The sequence below is a fragment of the Cucumis sativus genome, chromosome 3 (genome assembly GCF_000004075.3).
Source record: "Cucumis sativus cultivar 9930 chromosome 3, Cucumber_9930_V3, whole genome shotgun sequence".
NCBI lineage: Eukaryota > Viridiplantae > Streptophyta > Magnoliopsida > Cucurbitales > Cucurbitaceae > Cucumis > Cucumis sativus.
The window spans coordinates 10,767,688-10,792,506 of record NC_026657.2 but is presented as its reverse complement, the minus strand read 5'-3'; the positions used below and the strand labels follow the sequence as shown (position 1 = coordinate 10,792,506).

General features: G+C 34.2%; 4 protein-coding genes across 7 annotated transcripts; 3 read left to right on the top strand and 1 right to left on the bottom strand.

Annotated features, from left to right (window-relative positions):
• Positions 1 to 2,564: 2,564 nt before the first annotated feature.
• LOC101221899 (hypothetical protein) lies at positions 2,565 to 4,055 on the top strand. Of its 2 annotated transcripts, XM_004134153.3 has the most exons (5): positions 2,589 to 2,920; positions 3,003 to 3,160; positions 3,335 to 3,378; positions 3,462 to 3,563; positions 3,647 to 4,055. In XM_004134153.3, exons 1-5 carry the CDS (start codon positions 2,820 to 2,822, stop codon positions 3,704 to 3,706), a joined length of 465 nt encoding a protein of 154 aa, XP_004134201.1. In that variant the 5' UTR covers positions 2,589 to 2,819; the 3' UTR covers positions 3,707 to 4,055. The 2 variants fall into 2 exon arrangements, with proteins under 2 accessions (XP_031739377.1, XP_004134201.1); XM_031883517.1 differs by having other exon boundaries at positions 2,565 to 2,920; positions 3,462 to 4,055.
• Positions 4,056 to 4,178: 123 nt separating this feature from the next.
• On the bottom strand, positions 4,179 to 18,074 carry LOC101221669 (protein ALWAYS EARLY 3). 3 transcript variants are annotated; one of them, XM_031883515.1, is made up of 20 exons: positions 17,836 to 18,074; positions 17,088 to 17,205; positions 16,160 to 16,258; positions 15,820 to 15,882; positions 15,169 to 15,246; positions 13,657 to 13,858; positions 13,135 to 13,400; positions 12,693 to 13,041; positions 11,949 to 12,026; positions 10,959 to 11,176; positions 10,790 to 10,846; positions 10,141 to 10,461; positions 9,876 to 10,054; positions 9,502 to 9,784; positions 8,958 to 9,200; positions 6,572 to 6,733; positions 6,072 to 6,215; positions 5,806 to 5,994; positions 4,981 to 5,277; positions 4,179 to 4,561 (listed from the first exon to the last, which is right to left on the bottom strand). In XM_031883515.1, the coding sequence occupies exons 2-20, from the start codon at positions 17,190 to 17,192 to the stop codon at positions 4,397 to 4,399; spliced, it is 3,498 nt and encodes a 1,165-aa protein (XP_031739375.1). In that variant the 5' UTR covers positions 17,193 to 17,205; positions 17,836 to 18,074; the 3' UTR covers positions 4,179 to 4,396. The 3 variants fall into 3 exon arrangements, with proteins under 3 accessions (XP_031739375.1, XP_004134200.2, XP_031739376.1); XM_004134152.3 differs by having other exon boundaries at positions 13,657 to 13,846; positions 17,836 to 18,073; XM_031883516.1 differs by lacking the exon at positions 6,572 to 6,733.
• On the top strand, positions 17,966 to 24,100 carry LOC116402803. Its single transcript, XM_031883152.1, has 3 exons — positions 17,966 to 18,025; positions 19,481 to 19,506; positions 22,925 to 24,100. The coding sequence occupies exons 1-3, from the start codon at positions 17,966 to 17,968 to the stop codon at positions 23,928 to 23,930; spliced, it is 1,092 nt and encodes a 363-aa protein (XP_031739012.1). The 3' UTR covers positions 23,931 to 24,100.
• LOC101209260 (transcription termination factor MTERF4, chloroplastic-like) lies at positions 19,262 to 20,807 on the top strand. The gene has a single exon (XM_004134432.3). The coding sequence runs from the start codon at positions 19,551 to 19,553 to the stop codon at positions 20,646 to 20,648; it is 1,098 nt and encodes a 365-aa protein (XP_004134480.3). The 5' UTR covers positions 19,262 to 19,550; the 3' UTR covers positions 20,649 to 20,807.
• Positions 24,101 to 24,819: the final 719 nt, after the last annotated feature.

Genomic DNA, 24,819 nt, shown 5'->3' with positions numbered 1-24,819 from the left:
TCCAACTTCAGCAGAAAATTACATGATTCTGTCGTTTTCCTCATCAATTTTTACCCTTGTATTTAATACAAAGTGAAAAAAGAAAACATACTATCCAATTTTTGATAGTTTCGGTTAGGTGGGGTTTCAAAATTTTACACTTTTTACTGATAGTTATATTCATTAGTAGTGAAAATGATCCGGTTTCGTTAAACTGAACTGATTTACTGTTTTAAATGACGATATTTATACGGGTTCGGTTTGAAATTCAGTTTTGGTATTTTAAAAATAGTTAAACAAAAAAAAAATGGTTCGTTTTAAATACAGTTTTGTTCTTCAAAATTAAAACGATCTAGTTTTAGAATCGGTTTTACTCATTTTTAAATATACATATAGTAGTTCAATTTCAAATTTGGTTTTCGAATGTGAAGCCAAACTGATATTTCGTATTCAAAATTTCTCAGTTTCATTGAGTTTTCAATTTGGCTCAGTTTGACTTTAAAAGGAGATAGTTAAATTTCTTCGGTTTGCGTGAACACCCCAGATACTCACTTTAAATCCAGTGTTATTTTGGTATTAATAAGTTTTGAGCTAAGTAAAACTATATTAAACTCTAAGTTAATCAAAATTTCAAAGTTAAAAGTTGAGAGGAAGGGCAGATATTTTTAAACTTCAAACATATGGTTGATTTTAAAAATCCATATTTTCTACTATTTCCAGTTGGGGAGATTCAAAGTGGCCTCCATGATGCAAAAATTTCTTACATCATACTCCTCCTATTTATGGCATTAGATTCTTCCTCATTCTTAGAATATTTCTTACTTTACATCCTTTTTCCTATTGCCTTCATATTCTCTGTCTTGTCTTCTGGCCTACCAACTCCATATATTAGTGTGTTAGCAACTCAACTTCTATAATAACACTATTCAACTCCATATTTTGCACATTAATTTTCCTAACTTCCATATATTAACTTCTGTTTGGAAGATTGAAATAATATGAATATGAGTTGCAAAGCACAACATGACATATCCACTTCACATAGGTGCTTTATTTCCTCCCTAGCTAACATGATTAGCTTCTCTCGTCATTGACATTAATTCCATGTGATCCCTTTTGCTGTTACCGCAAGATTTTCCTTCTGAGAAGACTGGGTACTGAAAGTGAAACTCCTCCCGTCCCTCCACAAGTATTGTTATTTTTAATTGGGTCTTCCACGGTTGAAGTTTAGTTGTATGTGTTATCAGTGGCGTATCCAGAAATCATATGTAGGGAACACTATTAACAACAACAAAAATTGGAATAGATGAGATTTGAACTCCTTCAAATTTTAAAGGGGGCCACATCCACTATATCAAAGGCAGAATATAGTAAGAAATGACACATTATTTAATATATATTGTAATTTGACACTTCAAAACTACTATTAAAATACAAAAACCGAGAATTTGAAGGAAGGCACGTACCCCTAGCCCCTTAATAGATCCGTCCATGTGTGTCACTCTATCATATTTGCTCTTTTATCTTCTTCTGTTTTTCAAGTCAATCATAAATATTAAAATCTCTCTTTACAAACAAAAGATATCTTTTTAGTTTATTGATTTGGATGAATTGTTCGTAAGCTTTGAAAATAGGTCTTTTTAGTCTCTCCACTTATAAGATTAAACTCATTTGATCTAACTTTTTAAAAATAAGTTTAAAAGGCTTCTCTTATAACTTTAGACTTTTACTTTAAATAATTATACGACATTTTAAATTAGAATAATAACTTTTAAAAATTATGTCCTTTTCAAAACTATTTTTCAAAATTTTAAAATTTCATATAATTATTTTTGAAAATCAAACATAAAATATCTTTAAGACCTTCTAAACCTATTTCTTCAAACTCCTTGACTAGAGACTGGTGGGGCGGGTTTATTAATAAAGCTCGAGAGTAAAAAAATCCATTTTAATTTTAGAACTCATAGACCAAAAGCAACTAGAAAATAAAAAGAAAAAAGTATTATTTAGGTTAGATAGTAAAGTATAATAGAAAAAAAGTTGTGTATTGACATCTTGTTTTCATTTACTTTTCTTCAACCGTTGTTTGTGGAATATCATTATTATTGTTATTATTAGTACTTCTACGACTATATCTGCGTTATCTTTCAAAATATATTTTCTTTTGTATGCAACTATTTATTCTGTATTTGAAAATATAACAACAATTATTATTATTATTGTTGTTATTATGGATGTGGATGGATGGGATAGTGCCATAAGGGGTGTACCCACCCAGAAAATTAATAATTTAGGAAACAAAAGAGATCAAAGTGGGAGCATCTTCTCATGCATAGGAATTAGGATGATTCCCAGCAACTATTCAACCAACCAATTTGTGTTATACATATTAACTACTATTGGGCTCACAACCCACAATTAATTATATTCATTTAATACCCCATTTTTACTCATTCTTTTCACTCATTTTTCAATGTTTATTTTCAGCTATCCCTAAATTCCTCACAGAAACTGCTTTATGATTCATTCTCAAATCTCTTTGGGATTCATTTGGTTATATTTGAAAACCATTTTTTTTATTTTTTTTATTTTTTTTATTTTAAAAAACTATGTTAGAGAAAAAGAAAAAGGTATTTAGTGGTTCGACACGTCGTTCACGTGGAGCTCCTCCCTCCAACGGGACGACAAAACGACTTTGCTTTCTCATCCCCCAAAGAGAAGAAAGGAAGCGACGGGCGATGTCGTGAGATCTGCACAAAGCAAAAAGGGAACAGAATTCAAATTTCTGAAAGAATTTGGAAAAAACAAAAAAAACAAAAAATAGAGAAAATCCATAGCCAATGGTGATGGAAGATCTTACCGAAGAAGAAAGACGAGCTTTACGCGGAAGCAAGTTCGCTCCTCTCCCATCGCAATCCACTTCTTCTCGATCTCACCCAAGGTTTCTTTCTTCTTCTTCTTCTTCTTCATCTATTTGGGTATCTAGGGTTTTCTCTTCTAACCAATGGGGTTTCTGTTCAAAGGTTGGCTCATCCAGGTGGACCATTGAAAACCAACAAAGCCGCGGCTCTCGCTAAGTTTCTTCACCGGAAATTGAACCAAGATCCTAATGCTCTCTCTTCTATTAATCCTCAGATTTTGGACCTTGCTGTTCGTAATGCCAAAGCCTCTGTTCATTCCAGTTCGTATTTTCTCCCACCTTTTTGTATTTCTATTTTTCTTTGTTGAGATCGTGAATGCGTTGGATACGGAATAGAATTAACTAGTCTAATCAAATCAAAGTTTGGTATGTTTGTTTTTCTTCTCTATCTCTCTCTCTATATATATATGATGATGATGATGATGTTTTTATCAGGTGGTACAAATATCCGGCATGTGGACACATTTGATGACCCTGAGGTTAGTTCTATTCAGAATTCGTGAATCTAATGTATTAATCATCATTGTATTAACAATTTGACTGATGAATGATGATGATTCAGGCTTCTTTTGATGAAGGGGAATCTATGAATTCTGAGCCTAAGAAACAAAAGAAGAAGAACAAGAAGAAGAAAAATAAGAATAAGAAGAATAAAAGGCAAAAGGTTGAAATCCCCCTTCTTCAAGCTCTATATAATCTGATGAGTGTTGCCTCCATTTTTCCTTATGTTGAGATTGCACACTGCAGATTGTTGAGGACTCCGAGTGTGGCGTTGGGGGAAAACCCAAAAAGAAGTTGAGATTGTGAGCTTAAAGGGAAGGAAACACAACTGGAGATATTCAGTTTTCAGAAGATTGGAGAATTAACTTGAAAGGATGAACCTTTTTGGAAGCAAGGCAGTTAGTAAGCCCTACCGGGTTGCTGTTCCTGATGTTTTTGAGCAACGAGAACTATAAAGTCTCATCATATTCACGAGTCTAAAACAATTTGATTTCTCTAGTGAAAGAATGATGTTTAGCTTCTCTTACTCATGTTGCAGCATTCTTTTAGTTTGTTGGCAAATTGCAACTTTTTTAAAATCCAATGACCTGAATTCCATTGTTTGTATGAGAAATCTTTTCCATCATTTAAATGCCACTTCTACTCATTTGACAAACTCAGTGTTTACTACTATCATTGAACCTAATTATTTTCTACTCTAGATTAGAATTCTAGACTGGATAATCCCCAAGCATAATCTAATGCCAAAAAGAGGATGGGGAACAATACTACCGATGCATAAGCAAGTGGAAGATTGAATTCATTCAATGAAACTACAATTTGCTCAAACTATAATGATTTATACATAATTCCTGTCTATGGTACAGTGAAAAAAGAAACTGATAGCAAGGAGTTACAAATTTATAATTCAAAAAGGTGCGGCCAAAATATTATATCTAAAGACGTATTTACACACCATTTCAAATTGACTTAATACAAGGGGAATTGGATTCGAACCTACGTGGGTATAAGCGCAAGTATCTGACTCCTTATAATTCCCATGCATTTCTGTATCTCAGCGTATAGTGGAAGGTTCTGAGGACAACATGGCTGCAAACTACTGACAGCAGAATCCAGTACCTGAGCAACGTCAGACGGTGGGAACTGTCGTTCTGTGCATTTCTGCATGTTTTAAGCAACAATCAGGATTTGGAGATCTAAATTAATTTAACTATGCATGAGAGGAAGCTAGAACAAAACGGGCAAAGTTCATAATTTACTAAAATTTACATGATTCACAACCCTATGCAATGCAAGATCACAGTAGCTCCCAGCTGAGACAACTTTCCAGGCCATCTCCGAAACATGAAAATTTTGTCACTCCAATATATCGAAAGTAATGGTATAATACTTCCACTCTAATAACCTTTTAACAATATGCATCAGTTGATGATGAATAAATAACCTAAATCATCATTTTCTTAAACGTGCAGAACAGAAAATCACAAACAAAATGCTGGATCATATAGATCATTGATTCAACATTGTAATGCCAAGAAAGAAGATATAATTGAGGAAGAGTGAAATGAAGTTTCCTTTACCTGAATCATGAGTAGAGTGGCTACACAGTGTGCAATAAGTTCTGAAGGGATCTCCATTTCAGTCTTGTCGGATGAGCCATTGGATTTGGGACCAACTACAAAACTAGCAGTCGATGTGTTTGATGTACATGCATTGAAATGATTCTGAGATACTGGAGCGGCATTACTAGTATCTGCAGCTGCTGATCTCACAGTTGGCAAGGCCAGATCATCCACTGTGAGTCTATTACTCACAAAATCAATGGCTTCTTCAATATTCTCCAAATTACTTTCTCCTTTTTTCAGAGCTAGAATGGCCTGAAATGATTGTTAACAGCAAATGAAATCAGAGGCACGAAACCTATGGGAAAAACCAATCGCCAACATGGACTCTAAAGGATGCATTAAGGACTTGGACGAGTTCAACAAATTGATGAAATTTTACAATGTAAATATGTTTAATTCATCCAAGATAATTGTATTCTCAGTTATTTATAACGCAATCTAAACATCATAAAGCAAATTATAGATATCTAATGGATTGTTTGGATTGTGAATTTTGTTCAATGGATATAATCATTAAATATTTGAGGGGTAAAGAGTACGGGATTCAAATGAATGCAATATTAGAAAAATGTACATACCGGAATGCAAGAGAGTTTATGAAATCAATTAGTTAAATAAATAAGAACAAATTAATGCTACTAAATTATTTTATAATTAATAGAACTTAGTTGAAATTAAATAGTTTAAAACTGAATATGACATGCATGTGACATCCAATTTTTACATTGACAAACCAACCGATGCTAAAAATGCCTGGTTAGACAATAGTAAAGATTAAACCTGCATTGCTTCATCGATCATTGTTTGAGCCTTTGCTCTGGAACTTCCCACAATTTCAGCTACATGGGAACCGGGTTCCTGAGAATGAGAGCAAGGGTCGCCCGAATCATGCACTGGCTTGAGGAACATCAATGGTGAAGTCCCTTGATAAGTATTGCGCTGCCTTAGGCAATACAGAGCAGAGGAAACCTATACATACTAGAAAGATAAGCAATTGAATAAAAAAAACAAGGGGAAGCTGGAAATGGGTTTATCAAAACTCATGCCTGTTCATTAACTTCATTCAACTGTAGTAGCACAGCAGCATATTGCTTCTTAAAGTTTTCTGAATCCTTGAGCAAGTTGTCCCCATTTATTTGATTTTCCAACACCTCATCATTCAAGCGCTTCAATTCAGACACCACCACCTCCTGAATTTCGACATGTATCAGTCAGGTTAAAAAGCCAATCAAATTTGAGCTAAATCTTAGCTAAATAGAGTTCTGTTTTGCCTAGATCCAACAGAGTAGAACAAATAAAGTGTCAGAATATTGTTGAGAATATTTTGGAAATATTACTAAAATTAATGACATAATGGTAATTACTTAGGGTTTTGTTAGATTGAAGTTAGGATGACTGGAGTTGGGCAAAGTTATGGGAATTAGTCCATTGGGAGACTTAGGGGAGAGAGAGAGCCCTCTCCAGTCAAATTTTCTCTTTGATACTGCAATATAACACAACACGGTTGACATAAAGTTGATAATATGAAGCTAATATGATGTACTACCTTCTTGTCAAGTGCACGTGACAATTCAGAAAGAGCATGAACGTCAGCTTCTTTTGCTTGAATTTGAGCAAGAGCAGAAGGTTGGGAACTTGTCTCCTGTTGAATACCGACAGTCTCACTAAGCCCAAATTTAGCTTGTAGATTAGAGCACCCAAGGTCAACCTGGCCACGAACAACTCCTTTATCACTTATAAAAATCTAGAAATTAAGGATTGATACTCTTTACTCTTTAGATGTTTCTACATCCAGGCAGATCAATGATCATGTCTTGGCATTATTGTAGAGTAAGCATTGTTATGCTAAACCCAGTCATCTCACAACCCCAGAATTAAGACTTGTCTTTGTTATCTATGGAACTAAGTGTATAAGACAGCAGAATGACTGAAGAGTTCCTAGGGGAATCAGAAATCTCACAAACAGTAATAGAAAAATAATAAAAATGACTTTCAACTGACTATGATTACACATAATGGAAAAGTTACAGAAGACCTTATCTAAATAGCTCCAACCGATGGAGTAAAATAAAAGTGGTAACCGAACAAATTTAGGAGATAAGGTCTTATCTTAAAGGTAAGAGATCAAACCAAGAGTACAGTGTTTTACAGACTATCACTGCTAGAAAGAGACAAAAATACCAAAACATCCTCGATGATAATAAACCCCATTCAGGACTGGTCAGTGACTAGCAATTCAGTTTCTAACTAAATTATTTTGGTAGAATGTGAGTGGGTCTGATGAAGGAATAACCTCTCCAATCAGGACTTACGACCATACAAATGGCTCTTCCTAAATCCTGCAACAACCTGAAGCAACATGCTTGTACTTCTCAATATATTCTCTTCTCAAAGAAGGATGATTATGCACTCTCATGATCTGTCTAATATTGATTGTGGCAAAATTTGAACAAACTTGGCAGAATGTTCTATATGTGGCATTCGAAAGAGACGGAACATAAAAAAACCCTCGTGTTTCCTGCAATCACAAGGCTTCATCAACCAGCTATTTGTATTCCTTATGCAAATGGACATATGGAGCTAGAGAGCAGCTGATAATAACAAATGGGATGAGCAAAGTAACTGTTTAGTGTTGATAATTTATGTCAGCCAAAATGGGGTTGGTCAGGAGAGGAAACAGGGGAACAAATTTAGATTTCAGAGGGGACTCGTGAACAAAAAATGTAATCTTATTGCCACAATAATATTGTGTACACACACGTGGATGGGTGGATATATATCAGATACAAGATATAAATACAAACATCACGACACCTCATTTTTTCTCAATCTAAATGATCCGAACACAGTGCATGGGGGTTCTAAGACTGCTTTTTTGTATAGGGCCCAACTCTCAGTTACCTAATTCAAAAGTTCGGCCTTGAAATGTCTTACTAAGTTCTGCCCCTAAAAGTGAGGAAAAATCCTCCTCCAAGGAAAAGGTAGATATTCAGATGATTTGCACATTGGCTTGATGTTTTCCACCCACAAACAATCCCAAGCTCCCCTAAAAGGCCACCAATCCCATAAGGAAAGCCCTTTTATTCCTCATTGGAGGAACACTAACCTTGCTGACAGTGCACCTGCCCCTCACCCAGATTCTTACTTCCTTCTGGACATATTTAAACAAAGGAAGACTTTAGGAGCTTCTGATAACTCCCCCCACCTCTTTGACACTTCTTTTGCTGGAGAATTTCCATTTTCCTCCTCTACAAAATCATTTTCTTTAAAATTACCGTTTCCTAAACTAATTTTGGAATTTCATGGTTCTCAACTTCAATTAACACACTGCTCTTTCCCACAATACGAACAGATAGCCACCTCTTCTAAAGAGAAGAAAATTCTATGAATACAGGTTATTAGAACCTTCTCTTAAGTGTTAACATTTATGGCTTCAAATGATCAGTACATTCTTCAAAGACCACAAAAATCCTTTAGTAAATTTTTGGATATTCTCATTTTCCTTGATTTTAACTTTGGTCCAAATTTTATGTGCTCTTCATAACAGCAATCTAATTTCTCTTAGTACAACTTTTTCCTTAGCATGGTGCTTGGATTTCTTGATGGATATCATAGGCATGCATACTTGATTCTAACGTCTTCCTCTAAAAGCTCTAGGTAAGGCTGAATTACCCATATTTGATGGAGTTCTATTACAATGACGTTCAGTTCTTCCAGTTCAAAGAATGCAAAACGAAATTCAATTATCCATGTCTAAAATGTAGAAAAATAAAATCCTATTACACAATCTGTAGTTCTATATTGATAATAATACGACCTCTGCTACGTTCTAGTTGCATACTCACATGCCAATGTGTTGACTGGTGGAGAAATAAGAACAAAATAATTTTCTAATGCACATCTTATAATAAAAAAAACAACAGAATACTAACCTTTGCTTGTTTAATTAATTTGTTGATATGATGAGTGGAAGGGGAAATATACACAGAACCCTCAGTGCTTTCAAGTTTATCATTACTGGTTGATTTCATATAATCTTCAATCTTCGCTTCCTTTAGTAAGCCGTTAATCTTAACCTCGTTGAGGTTCCCAAATATTTTATCAAGAGTCACACCATGTCTTGACAAATTTGCAGGCATGTTTTCAACTGGATTTAAAGGCATACACTCGATATCCTGTGTGAAGGAGACAAATATCAATAGTGCCATACATCACTAAATCTAAAACACAGAATGAAAAGTGAATGGTTATCACCAACAGTAAGCAAACTGTTGCACCCATGATCATAGTCGAAAATTAAGAAATCTTGCAGGAAATAGTGGCTTATAATAGTTTAAACAATAGTTTCAATTGGGAACTTTTAGCACTCGCAGGTGAGAACTCCCATATGAAATTGTAAAGATCTACAGCAATCTCAATTCCTAAATGAAAAAATAAGAAGTCATAAAAATAAATAACTCATGAAAATATAATTACCATGACAAATTCAACCCCAAGTTCAGGTCGGTCAAACTGAACACGACACCTGCTATAGTCAACAGTAAGTACACTTCCATCGTGGATCTCTCTTGTTTTCGGATGAATCGCAATAACACGTTGTCCAACAGATAATGGCCGAGCTAAATCAGTTGGAAGTCCTTCCCTTGTGCCTGCACGAAGTTCAGCATAGTGTTTCCTAACGGATTCCCTATATTGATTTAGCTTCTGTTTTTCTTCCTTCAAGAATTGAGCTGAGAATCTCCGTGGTCTCCCAAGGGAACTGAATCAAGGCAGATGTAGAATATTTGGCCTTCTATAGAAAGTGTCATATGAGTTAACAGCATACAAATGGACAAGTTGAAAGAAAATACCTTCGGATAACACCCCACTCAACACGTGTCAATCTAGGAATGTGACCCAATCCAACGTGATTTAAGTACTCTACGAATTCACACTTAGCAAACCATGGGAAGTCAATTGCACTATAGAACCACTCAAAAATACACCATCTACGCAATTTATGCCAAGATAGGCAACTAGAATGCCGCTCCTGCAATTATAAACATACACAGTAAGAGATATAGAATCCAGCATCCAAGAAAATTTATGTCATGACCTAAAGTTAAAGTATATAACCTTGAGATCATGTTGTCTGTCATCTATTGTTTGAGCAGTAATATTAAGTTGATCAATCGAAGTACTATCAGAAATTTTTGCATCTCTTTGTGATTTCCACAGTTTCATCTTCCGCCTGCTCCTCAGTTTGGTAGGTAAGCTGATTGGATTATTTGATAGAACTTGGGCTGTGGATAAAGCATAGTCACCATCTTCTCTTTTATGGTCAGTACTTGAAGATGAGTGATGATCTAGAGGTTTTGATATTTTGCCAGACTTAAGTCCAGCATTGTGAGGGGAGCGTTTAACTTTACCAACAGAACTCTTTGCTTCATCTGCAGCCTAAAACAAAAACAAAAAATAAAAAGTTCAGAATTAAGAGGGTGGGGGTTGAAGTTTACAGGTACAATAGCCATTTGCAAACAAAATCATCAACATAGAGCCTTTATTGAAAACATACAACGCAATGGAAAATCAAAATTTATAAAGTAAACACAAAGCAAAAACGAAAGTATTGGTTAGTTGTTGAACAAGGACTGTGTAAACCTTTGAAGGAACAACTATTAGAGATAAGTATGAAACAGGAAGGCAAGTCTGAAAAGTAACAGTTCCAAGAAACCTGAATTTTCCTATACGCTATTCTAAAATAATGACCAAATAGGAGCCACACCTTGATTTTCAGAGTATCATGGAGACGAGAGTCGTTATCTTCATCTTTAGATGATATCTGCGACCAAAAATTTCCTATTGTCAACATTCATTCCAAAACAGACAAATTATTTAAAAAATAGAGGCTGCAAATTAAAACTAGAAAAATTATGCTTGCAAACCATCCTTACTTTAAATGGAGAAGACTTCAGTTTCCTTTTTCGATTTCCGTTATTGGATCCTTGAATTCCCTCTGCTTCAGAAATAGGACCAACGTTGCTGCCAAAAGCTTTTCCCGTCTTAGATGTTTTGAGAGCAGAAATTTCAGATCCAGCAACTGAATGACTCCCTTTCATTTTCGACTTGCCCATGACATCGAGATTTTCTTCTTTAACCTTTGCAGGAGGCTCTAATATAGAGACAAAAAGGTGAGGTTCATCATCACTTTTAGCAGTTTGGGGAGGAATTGATATTGAGAGTCACAAAACAGTTAAATTTGAAAGCCACCAAATTTAATTTTATCTCATAAATTTAATTGAATTGCAGGTGTTCCTTGCTTATTAACAAGCCGAGAGAGTTGGAACATAAAGAATGTGCCCAAAGTTCGTTGATTAAATCAAATGTGTACCATTCTAGAGGATTAGATTGCAACATGCCAAAATATAGAATCATAACTCAAACATAAGATGAGGGCAAGGTCAAGTGAAGCTTATTTGCTGGATCAAAATGAATGCACATTGAGTAACACAAGTGTCAATGAGACTACCATTCTTCATTTACTCGACATCCTACCCACTTACGGCTAGCCCCAGCTTCAAGTAACTGAAGACTACAACTTACTTGAACTCCAGCAATTGCAGACATACATCTAGTATTTTCTAGCTGACAAGTTATTTACAGAATTTTTATGACTACCTCTCATTTTCTTCATATTTTTTAGATATCCACAATTAGTTTTATAAAAAACGAGAACACAGGAAAATATGAAAATTATAGAAATGCATTAAGTGATGAAGAATTGCTGAAAACCCAAAATAATAATGTATTAAGTGAGGAAAATAATAATGTATTAAGTGAGAAAAATAATAATGATGGTGATGAAAAACCAAGACAATATCATATAAGTAGCTTTCATGAGACAAACCCAAAAAATAAGTTTTAATTGAAGAACAATTTCTTACCAGTCTCAGCATTTGTGTCTGGCATCATTAGAGACAAATCAGCTAAAGTTTGCAGTGCATCAAACGCTGAACATTCATCTGAACAGAAAACAGCCAAAAGAATGAAACTACAAACACAAACATGCTTCTTCAGTTACGAAAATATACAAAGACATGCATGCATTTGAATATCTAATGAAATAGTGGCTTGAAGCAACATCTCAAAACAAAACCATATAAATTCGCATTCTCAAATTAGAAATAGCAGAAGTAGGCACTTGAACTTTCCATCCTTCAAATTTTTACCGTACTTTAAACATTAATTAATTGGCTGATTAGTAGAAAGAGGCAGCAATAAAAAGGCCAAATACTTCTAATGATATGTGATAAGTACAGTAATTTTAAAATAGACTCAGAATCTAGAAGTGCTAATGCTACTGCTAAACCATAAATTGTTAAAGTTCTGAAAACATGAATCCACTGACCACCAAACCAAAATAAAAAGAACTACTTCGATGAACAAGGAATTCACATTCCAGATATAATCTCCTGTCCCTTTCACAGTTCACGTAACCATCCCATACATAAGAGAATATGCACAACTGAAATATTATTATTATTACAAAGGATGGGAAATAAGCACAACTTTAGTCAAGAACAATAGCTAAGCTAAGAATCCATCCTCCGCAAATAATTAATAGAACAAATAAATACAAAACACAAAAGGAGGGTCGACAACCCAATTCAGATATATCCTTCTCTTACCTCCAAATAGAGCTTTCTTACTTCTTTTCCTCGGTCCTTTAAAAGAGGATCTCACAGATTTTACATCCAAATCCTCATTTTCAAGCTTTCCCCTCAAACTGCCCGATTTTTGTCCCTCTTCTGTCCCACTGCAAGCTTCCTTAATGTCATCCAAGTGGTTGTACATGCTTTCTTCAACTTCTGGCTTCTTTCCATAGTATCTTTTACCCTTTCTTTGAACCTCACGAGTACTTTTCCCCAGGTCATAGTCTGCATTATCAGCTCCAGTGCTTCCTAAGCTTAATTCGCAACCACCTTCGTCCATTTCACTACATCGAAACTTCGTACTCATCATATCTGATTCACTTCGCTGAATATCGAACTTATCAGTCAATTATCTTTCCATGCTCAAAATAATATTAAAGGAAGCAATAGCATATGTCTAAAAGCTATGAATAATTACCATCCTGTCATTTCGGATAGGTGAAAGTACATGACTTTCTATTTTTGGATTTGGTGTTTGTGAAAGTTGAGGAGAACCATCTCGTTGTGAAGCCTCTGTTAAAACTAATGCTATCTCATGAGCAACATCGTCATCGTTTGGATCATCAACCTTTGCCTTGCTATTATGCTTGGAGGGTGAAAAGAGCTTATCTCTACCATCTTTGTCATATGAATATGATACAGGAACCCGCGGAGTCCGTTTTCCAACAGCATGAGGTTTAATTCCTAACACCACCCACATTAACATCACTAACTCAAATCTGAAAATATGACACCAATTTCTCATATGATTTTAAAAATTAAATAACAGTGTATGTAAAGAAACATGGCTAGCTCCAGAATAGTACTCCAGAACTAACCATCCACATGCCTAAAAATGAAATGAAAAACAGTAATTGCACCTCAACAGATAAAGGTAAAGAATGAAGGACAACTAAAGAAAACCTAAATCACCTAAGAGAGAAATCAAGACATTTCCTACCAGAACGCCTCTTCTTCAACAATGACAGGCAGCCATAATTTGTTAGAAGTAACTGTGATTGTGAAGCATCTCCAAAATGTGCGTCTGATCCTTTCAAGTTGCTACTTCGTGACTTTCCACGCAGTCGCTTTTGAGGCTTTCTTATTGCTCCAGAATCCTCGTTGCTTTCTTGTTCACTTTCACTGTCTCTCTGACAAACAATCTATCAATTTAGACCTCAGAAGAGAAATAAAGACAGCCATATGACATCAACAATAGTCTTACAATATTCAGTAACATCCATGTAAAAATCTATGCTGATATAGGGAAAAAAACACATTGAACCAAATATTGCAGAAGAAATATGTGCTCTACATCAACAATCCTCTTTCTACATTTCATACATAAACAATGAATGGGAAGATACTTCAATGTTTTCAGGTCACCCATGAGCCTGATAAATACTTCCAGAACCCAATATAGCAGAGGAGAACAAAAGACTTGAGGGAAATAAGTTCTAACTTTCATTGCTATTTCACAGCACAAACCAATAGAGGGAAGGCCGGAGAGAGATGCTAATGTTCCCTCACTGAATCTAACCAATTAATCAGAGTGTTGATTCTAGTATGGAAAAAGGTCCACGTGAAAATCTTTACGTCCTTTTGCACTTTAAGATTTTACATTTTTTTATCAAAACAATTTTAGGATGGACTTCCTTTGGCAAAAATATAATGAAACTTTGTCTTGCAAGAAACCTTTTCTGAATTTCCAAACCTCAATACAAAATCTTTGAAGTGTATGAAGGATGGAAACTAAAACTACCCAAAATATCTTCCAATCAATAAAATGCAAAAGCACTTATTCTTGATTGAATTTCAAAGATTTTGTCTGGATTGACCAGCAGGCAAAGCTCTCAAGATGTCAAGTTGCAAGTTTTTCCTTTGTTGGAAGTCTCTTCGGTTGGAAGAATTTGTTGCCTCATGAATCTTGTTCCAATTAGTTTTTGAAGGCTTGGCCTCTCTTTATTTTAACATTGCACTTATTGCTTAGCTTTTACTCATTTTCCCCTTTTCGTTTCCTTGTATTTTGAGTACTAGTCTCTAAATTTAAGTGTTATCCATTTCCTTCCCACTTCCAGACTTTGGTGTACATTTTGGTTCATTATTATGTATTCTAAAAGAATAATTACTTTCAGTTCAGTAGTAGGGACATGAGGGAATCCTGAGCTATTAAGAGAAAGAATCTGCAAGTGCAAATCGAACAAATGATTCCTCCCATGCTTGCCGATGATTTTATATCATAAAGATCCTATTTGAATTAACCTTTATAAACCTCTTTTTACATCATTGTAATCACTTCATACAGTATCTTATTTTTAAAGAAACGAAAACAAAAAAAAAAAAAAAGACAAAAAATGCATTTGCTTCTGGACCAACATTTCACTCTCTTCCTTGTAACATAGAAGATGATAGAAACAGTGATAAATAAGCTTTAAGGGTAGAAAAGAATCCACAGATAGAATAGAAATCTTACCAGTACGCTGTAATGATCAGTCATCATTGCAATTAACCCAACAACTGAAGCAGTACCCTCCGGAAGTGACAAATAGGCCTGAAATCAGCAGAATATGCAATAGGAAAACCACAAAAACAAGATAGTGTCATTGTATTGACATTGCTAAAATTACGTATCTAAGTTTTTCTATCAATTTCGAAAGCCAGGATATTCCAAACCCAGAATTTCAGAAAAAACAACATTCAGGAAAGGTAGCAAGATATATCTAATACCAATTTATCAAAGAAGTGAGACTCCAAAAGAGCTTAAACAATCGAAGAGGCCAAGGACTAAAAGGTTCTTTGATTAAATATAAGAAAACTCAATATTAAATGACAACTCAAAGCTTTCACGACCTAAAGTATGTGATAATAGAGATAAGTGATTACATGAGCAACATATAAACGTGCAGTGGGGACGTTACGATTAGATGATAAATTTGGAGAAGTAAAAGGGATAGTGTTCTACGAGTACAAACTAACAAAGTATAGGTCCCCGATACTAGGAATGCAACAGGCAAGTTACAGGATATTAACCAAAGAAACCATTTGTATATAAATGTTCATAGCAATACAAATATTTTAGATAAGTAGTTGGGAGTCCAGAGGTCAATAGGAAAAAAGGATCTACCCTGTTCATGGTGAAAAGAGCCTCAACCATTTCTGTAGAACGGTTCCGTACTGCAGCAGCAACCTACAAAAGTACCAGATAAAAAAGTTGAAACCCAAATACAGAACTAAATACCTGTTTAAAACTGAAGAACGAAGTACGGTTACAGTAACAAATTATTATTAAAGTCTACAAGAAAATTAAAGGTATTCGCTCGTTTTTAAAAAACTTCAAGAGAAAGTATTGCACAGTTTTGAGGTACAATAGTTGAAATACACAGCTCAAGTTTGCGGTGCCAAAGAAATGCACTTGGCCATGGCAATTGAGCATTGTCATAGCCATTCCCTGGATTGGTACTAACCTTCTTCCAATCTTTTCCATATTTACGATATGCTTCGTAGAACTGCTCAACCTCATCCTTACTCCATTGAGGTCCTAACAGGTCAGCAAATTTCCTCTTCTGCAAAGAATCAGAAAATGGTAGCATTGAGTATTGACTGACTCCATGTTAGAACCAAACCTATTGCTGTTATGGTCCTTTCACAGTGAGAATTCAATGACAACACTAATCGATGGTGGCATTGACTTCATATTAAATCTCAAAGTATGTATGATATACTGACGAAATTTCAAAAGAAAAAATGAAAACCAAAGCCCAAAAGAAATAAAAGGAAAAGGGAGTTTAAATTACATTAACAAAGATAGGATTGGTAATATGAACACAATCATGGTCTAAGAAGCATGGATTTTAGAAACATACATTTTAGAAATATATATCATTTTTAAACACGAAGGCAACTCAAAGTCAAAAAATTTATTCATTTAAATTCTTAAAAAATTAGTTTGATGTATTTCGCTCTGAAATTTTATTATTTTTCTCATATGTGTCAACTTAATTATGTAATAAGTGTTTAATGCATGTCTACCAGATGTTGGTCCTATTTTGACTTTGTACAACTAGCGATTAGCACATCTATTGCTCTAACAAATGTCAACAAGTGTTGGAGTGTCTAAGTGTCCAGTACATTGTCAGACAAGGGAGAAGGACACACTAGTCAAACTAAAGTGATTGTGCTTTAGACATTTAACTTTTAACAGGTGAAAAACAATGATAATAGATAAACTAACACTGTCCAATTTACTTCAAGATAGCCTGCAACAGGACCAAAATAGCAATCCAAATTCTAAATTGAAACAACGAAATATAATATTTTTATATTGAAGCAAATGGAAAGTCGACAGACTGAGCAAATCTTGGGAAATTCATCTTCCACCACAAACACACACACCTTCTGCTTGCTTTTGCTGGCATCTTCCACGTATTTGCTTGAGGATGCCTCATTAGCAGAAGAAAACCGCTTATTAACACTTCTGGACTTTCTTGACGGGGCCATGAGCTTCAGCAATCTGTAACACATATAAACATGTTTTAGCACACTGACTTAAATATCCGCTGAATTCCCAGTCCAACACTTACATCCACCCAAAAAAATCTTCATAGAAATTGTACTTCTAAATAAAAAAGAAAAGAAAAAACACCAATGCTTTCCTTAGTTCAGCATACAAAAACTCCAAATAGAAAAAACACTCTCAAAAGAAACGAATCAAAATTCAAAAAACAAAATCGCCCTTTTTCCCTTGCTCGACTTCCCGTCGCATGGGATAAACTCAAAAGAAAACCATTACAACTGAAGAAGCGACGAAACATCATTTCATCGAAAGTAACCCAATGCATGTTAGCTCATAACTAACAAAACGGAATAAAACGAATAAATCAATGTTTAAATTGCGATAACACCCCATGAAAACCCAGTAGTCGAATAAGAAGAAGAATCAAAGAGGAACGATAAAACTTGGATAGAACCGAATTAACGAAGTGATCTCCAATTTTGAACCGAGTTAGAGATGCGACATCAAGAAGAAAACTAAAAGTCTCCATCAATTCCGTCGAAAAGAAAAATCCAGACAGAATTAAGGAAAATAGAAATGTTGGTCATCAAAAAACAGCCCTAGCAGATGTGAAGATGAGATTATTACCGATTTTCAAATGGCTGGTCCCCGTCAAAGCGCGTCTAGGTCCAGAGCATAGAGCAAAGAGCACAAGCACAAAATGAAGTAGTTGAAGAAGCGGTTAACGAAGAAGATGAAATCCAGAGTGGACAATAGAATGGAGGGGAGGAAGAAGAAGAAGAAGAAGAAGATGCAGAACAACAATGGGGATTTGGGGGCATAACCGCGAAACTTTAAAACTATTATACTGTGAAAAGAAAAACAAATGGTACCAAATGCAATTATTTATTTTCTTACTTCAACGACTTAAATATATTTGGCCTCCGAAATTATAAAATTAAAATAATATCTTTACCTTTTTTTTTCTTAAAAAATATTTATACTCGAATTATAAAATAACATAACTACCCATCAACATATATTATAATCATAAAAATACAAATATTTAAATAGGTTGATTCTTTTTTTTTTCAAGAAAGAAGTTTGGTTGAATTTAGTTATTGCAAAATAATAGCATTTAAAAAAATATCATATATATATATAGGTTGAATTTAATTTGATTTTTCTATTTTGTCACGTGTGGATTACATTTCAAAATTGGTTAAAAAAATGGAATGGCAAAATTGACAACTATTTAACTTTTAAGACTTAACGTGGTTTTTGTGGTAATGTATGTCTCAATCACACGTATTATTTTCATTTGGATAAAACGGTGTGAGTGTCAAATAAAACATAAGTCATTTATTAAGTTCGAATGAGTATCATGTTTCATATCTCTTCTACTTATTTCACTAAAATTGGTAAGAGCGTTTTTTAAACTTTAATGAGTGTATTATATTTTAATCTCAAAGTCATCTGTTTAATAAGATATAGTAAATTATTTTCTTGATGTATTTTGTTCTTGAAAGTTTATAAATATGGTTAACTAACTATAACTAATTTTTAAGTGTTTTTTTTTTCTTTTGTTATTACTTATTGTAGCCTTTAATTAACTTCATATATTAAATTATCATAAAAGTTTAGTTAATTATTAAAATAAACTTGCAAATTTATCAATTAGATTTAAAATAATTGAGTATTACAAAAATTACAAATATAGCAAAATTGGTAAAATTTTATAAATGATAGAAGTCTATCACCCATGTTGCAAATATTGGTTTATATTCAGCTATATTTACACTTTTTTCAAAATATTATTGTATACTTAATTATTATTCATAAAACGGTTATCAAATATAATTATCTATAAAACTTATGTTATGCTATCATAACAAATCTATATGCTCTCATCTCTCCACCACAAGAAAAACTTAAAAATGGCCGTGGAGACAAAGAAGCACCGGAATAGGTACATCGGATGCATCCAATACTTTTTTTTTTCAAAAAATCGAAAGTCCTAAAGCATTTAACTATTTAAATTTAATATATATCGATAAATCTTTTTTTTTTGGGGTAATTTTATTCATTTAGTCGTTCCCCTACTTTTTTCCTCTCTCCTATTTTCGCCGCCAGCCTCAGTGACCTCACCGGCCCCCATACTTTCTTCGTTCTGTTGTTGTTTCCCATTCCTCGGTTCCCTTACCATAAAGCCATTTTCGACTATTTCCCTCCCCCGCCGCCCATTTTTATTCCTTTTCTCTCATAGCTTCATCCTCTCGTGAGGCATCTGTAGTTTCTCCCATTCTTCTTCTCAACAAGGTACCAACACCTCACTCTTCCTTCTCCTCCCACTTCTTACACTCATGTCTATCTTCTTTCGCACACTCCTTCTCCTTAGATCTCCATCCTCAGTCTTTTCTCACGGATTTTCCGAAAGTCCGTTGAAATCTCTCACATACTTATCCACTTCTTCTGAGATTGTATCATCTCCGGAATCTGCTTCGTTGGCTTCTAATGCTGTTCAGCTCGAGAATAATGGGAAGGCTGTAATTGCGTTACTTGCGAATCATGGATTCTCTCAATCACAAATCTCTTACCTTGCCAACAGGTATCCTCAAATTCTTTCTGCGAATCCCGAGAAAACCCTGTTGCCCAAATTGTTGTTTTTTCAATCTAAAGGTCTTTCTTCCCCAGAGATTTTCGAATTAGTACGTTCAGATCCTTGGGTTTTGGGAGCAAGTATAAACAAACGAATTATTCCAGCCTTTGATTACATTCAAGCCGTGCTTGGAAGTGAGGAGAAGACTCTCGCCACCATAAAACAGTTCGCGGGTATTCTCTCTAAGGATCTTCGGATTTCTGTTGGTCCCAATATTGAAATTCTGAAACAAATTGGAGTGCCGGATTCAAGTATTTTAAAATATTTTCCGTACCAGCCTAGAGTGTTCTTGACAAATTCCATCCGATTCAAGGAGACCGTAGAGAGAGTTGCGGAAATGGGATTCAACCCTCAACAAACGCAGTTTGTTGTTGCTGTTTTTGCTCTGCGATCAATGACCAAATCTACATGGGATAAGAAGGTTGAAATTCTTAGGAAATGGGGATTGTCTGAAGAAGATATCCGTTTAGCTTTTAGAAGGAATCCCTGGTGTATGAGAGTTTCTGAGGATAAGATTAATGGTGCGATGGATTTTTTTGTCAACAAAATGGGATGCGAATCATCTTTCGCTGCTAGAAGACCAGTTTTACTTTCATTTAGTTTGAAGAAGAGGATTTTGCCTAGAGGCTATGTTTATCAAGTTTTGCTGTCGAAGGGTTTGATTAAGAAAAACGAAAATCTTGGTTTGTTCTTTGAGTCTCCTGAAAAGCGTTTCATAGAAAAATACATCAACCCTCGTAAGGAACAGATTCCTGAATTGTTGGAGTTGTATAAACAGAAATTAATGGAGTCTAGAAGATGAACAGGTTCGATCTCCTTGAAATGTTAATAATTAAACTGTTTGTTGTTTGTTGAAATGTGTAGTGACAAAGTGGCAACTAAAATTTATATATGTTAGAGACTGTGTTTCTACATCATCAGTTTGTAGATTGCTAACTAAATGATGACTTCTTTAGAACCGCTTTGCCTCGTCTTTGGATAATCTTTTTCCCTAAAACAATCATAGTGGTGTGGCAACATGAGCAAGTGTCGCAACATTTTCACCCAATGTTACCACAACACTTCGAATGAATCTCTTTGTAACTTGTGTCAATACATTCTTGGTAAAATGTCGAACAATAAAAACTATCTAGATTTTACTACTTTTTTCAAATATATATAATCTTTCCAAATTTTATATAAAATCTTGTCTACCTTTTCAAAATTTCTCCCAATCTGAGTACCTCCTTCAAATTCCATGTCAATATTTTATCAACCTTTGGCTTAATCTATGTGTTCCAAATGAATTTACTCAACACATGTTTGACTTTTTAGCTTTCTCGAAAGAATTACCATTTTGTGTTGGATGAATCAAGGGTCACAATTTTTTCCAGATATTATACCATATTTCAAATCTTGTATTGCCATATCTTCTCAATTTTTCTCCCATAATCTTTCTCAATTATTATATAGAATCTAGTCTAACAGGTTTAAAAAGTTTCTCAAATATTTTATAGATTCTAGCCTAACAAGTTTAAAGTCTTAGTTTTCAAACATGAAAACTCATAAAGCTAATTAGGATGAAACACTCTTCAAAATCAAGAGTGAGGAAATATTATAAATAGTCTTCTATATTATAAATAGTCTTTTTGGACACTGTGACACTTCAAAGTTTTATTGTGAATTATGACTCACCACTCTCGCCTAATAACATTATTTTGGCTTATTTAAGTTTTTTGCTGATTCAACACTTCATTTCTTTAGTTTTTGATTCATAATTCCCTCGATTTCAATTCTCAAGAATGTTTACCTCTGTTCTTCAATTTTCTAATGTTTCTTCCGATTCTATTACGATCTAAGCTTACCTTTAGATAACTTGGGTGTTATTAGTTTCAATTCTTTGAGAATCCATGATTAATTTTGCTTTTTGAGTTTATTTTCTTTATTGCTTTTCAATAAAAAAAATCATTTAGGAGTTGACTCGATAGCCCAATAAATTTAGGGTTCAATCTTAATTTCTAAATGAGCTAAACACAAAGTTAAAACACGATTGTTGATGATTTTTGTATTGATTCTTCACCACGAGAAAGTATCCTATTGAATTGTCTCAAATTGTTGATTTAAAATTCCCCAAAATCAATGTTATTTTAAGATAGACAATTTACTTTTAAAAGTCTCAATTTGAAATCGTTTATGTAATTCTTGTTGATCGTGTGAAATTCGCTAAGATGAAAACATTATCACTAAAATTAGTATAAATTTGGATGTTTGTTATTTGTTCATAAAATTAGAGTATCCATTTTTGAAAGTGTCAATAAGATCAAATTATCTTTTTTATTCAATTCTTAAAATTAGAGTAAAACACATCATTCTATCTTTTTAATTACTGAGAGATCGTATCTTTGCATTTCTTTGATTCTTGATTGAAAGCACATCATTCTAAAAAAATAAGCATTTGATTTATTTTCTTATCTACCATCATCCCATGTACTGTAATAGTGCTTGATTATTGAAATCTTTTAACATTTTTTATTTCTTGGTTTGCAGCCTAACATTGAATTCTCCTAGGATTCAACTCTGCTCTAATCAATCAATTAGCAAAGTTGGGTATTGGAGACTATTATACTTTCTCTTGTTTCATTTTATTCTTTCACTGTTTTTAGTTTTTTCAATCATAGATTATAATAATAGTCGTTATCTAAAACAGAGGGGGTAATAACCCGTCCCAAATGTTCTTCAGCAAGTTAAAGAGAGAGAGAGAAAAAAAAAAAGTAAAAAACTAATTTCGACGATTTCCTTTCAAAAGCCCTAACCCCCTTCGTTCATTCCTTTTCTTATTTTCTTTGTTCTATCTGTCTCCCACTCCGTCCATATCCGATGCTCCGCCGCCGCCCATTTTCCTTATCTGTTCTCTCATAGCTTCATCCTCTTGTGAGGCATTTGTGGTTTCTCCCATTCTTCTTCTCAACAAGGTACCAACATCTCACTCTTCCTTCTTCTTACACTCATGTCTAACTTCTTTCGCAGAATACTTCTACTTAGATCTCCATCGTCGGTTTTTTCTCACGGATTTTCCGAAATTCCGTTGAAATCTCTCAGATACTTTTCCACCTCTTCTGAGATTGTATCATCTCCTAAATCTGCTTCGTTGCCTTCTCATGCTGCTAAGCTCGAGAATAATCGGAAGGCTGTAATTGCGTTACTTGCGAATCATGGATTCTCTCAATCACAAATCTCTGACGTTGTCAAGAGGTATCCTGGAATTCTTTCTGCGAACCCCGAGAAAACCCTACTGCCTAAATTGTCGTTTTTTCAATCTAAAGGTTTTTCTTCCCCAGAGATTGTCAAATTCTTACGTTCAAATCCTTGGTCTTTAAGAGCAAGTTTAAACAAACGAATTATTCCAGCCTTTGATTACATTCAAGCCGTGTTTGGAAGTGAGGAGAAGACTCTCGCTGTCATAAAACAGTTTGTGGGTATTCTCGTGAAGGATCTTCGAATTTCAGTTGGTCCCAATATTGAAATTCTGAAACAAATTGGAGTGCCGGATTCAAATATTTTAAGATATCTTCAGTACCAGCCTAGAGTGTTCTTGAAAAATCCCATCCTATTCAAGGAGACTGTAGAGAGAGTTGTGGAAATGGGATTTAACCCTCAACAATTGCAGTTTGTTGTAGCTGTTTTTGCTCTGCGATCAATGACCAAATCTACATGGGATAAGAAGGTTGCAGTTTATAGGAAATGGGGATTCTCTGAAGAAGAGATACGTTTATCTTTTAGAAAGCATCCGTGGTGTATGATGCGTTCTGAGGATAAGATTAATGGTGTAATGGATTTTTTTGTCAACAAAATGGGATTCAATTCATCTGTCGCTGCTAGAAGACCAGTTTTACTTTCACTTAGTTTGAAGAAGAGAATTTTTCCTAGAGGCTATGTTTATCAAGTTTTGGTGTCAAAGGGTTTGATTAAGAAACACCATAATCCTCTTTTGTTCTTTGAGTCTCCTGAAAACTGTTTCATAGAAAAATTCATCAACCCTCATAAGGAGCAGATTCCTGGATTGTTGGAGTCTTATGAACAGAAATTAATGGATTCTAGAAGATGAACATGTTCGATCCCTTTGAAATTTTAATATTAAACAGTTTTTTGTTGGTTATCTTGCTCGCATCCCTCTCTTTGTTCATCCTTAGTTTGTACTCTTCTTTATGGCTGTCTGCATTTGTATTGTGTTAAGATAAATATAATTTTTTTAGACTAGGATTTCAGGTTTAAATATATCATTGTTATTCATTTTTTAATTTGCTATATTTATAATTTAGAAAATAGTTACTTCTGCTATTTTTGCAAACATTTTTCTTTTACTCATGAAATTTAAAAAATATTCAAAATGGTCCTCTGGCCATTGGCTGACTGAGAATTGAAAATAATTTTTTGCCTCTTACCTCATTATTGGAAAAGCTGACGTGGCAGAGATGATGATTGGACTAGTTGATGTGCTGGAATTTTCCATTAGACTCCTTTTTTTCTTCTTCTCTTTTTTCCAACTCAGCATCTTCAACTTTTTAGATTGTAATTTAAGTTCATGTATTTGTAATAACAGTGATGTGTAATAGTCAAAAATCAAATGACTATTCCACCACCCATTGTTATGTATGGAAATGATCACTACTTAAGACCAAAATCATGTGTGATTTTAATATTAAACCACTTTTCATTTGTTGCTTTTCATAATTAACCCAACACCTTTATCAAACAGGCACTCATCGAAAGAACAAAAGAATTATTGTTCGAACATTTCTCAATAATTTTTAAGAAAACTCAAATCCTCACTAATTAGCAAGAACAATTGCTCTGAAATACTTCTTTGAAAAATTAAGTATATCAATTCATTTTGAATGGAGTAGAATTGTCTTGATATAATTGTTTTTCTTTTTTCTAGATTTAATTTTAAAAAAATTATAATAGAATGTTAGGTTGTTCGTTATAATTGATAG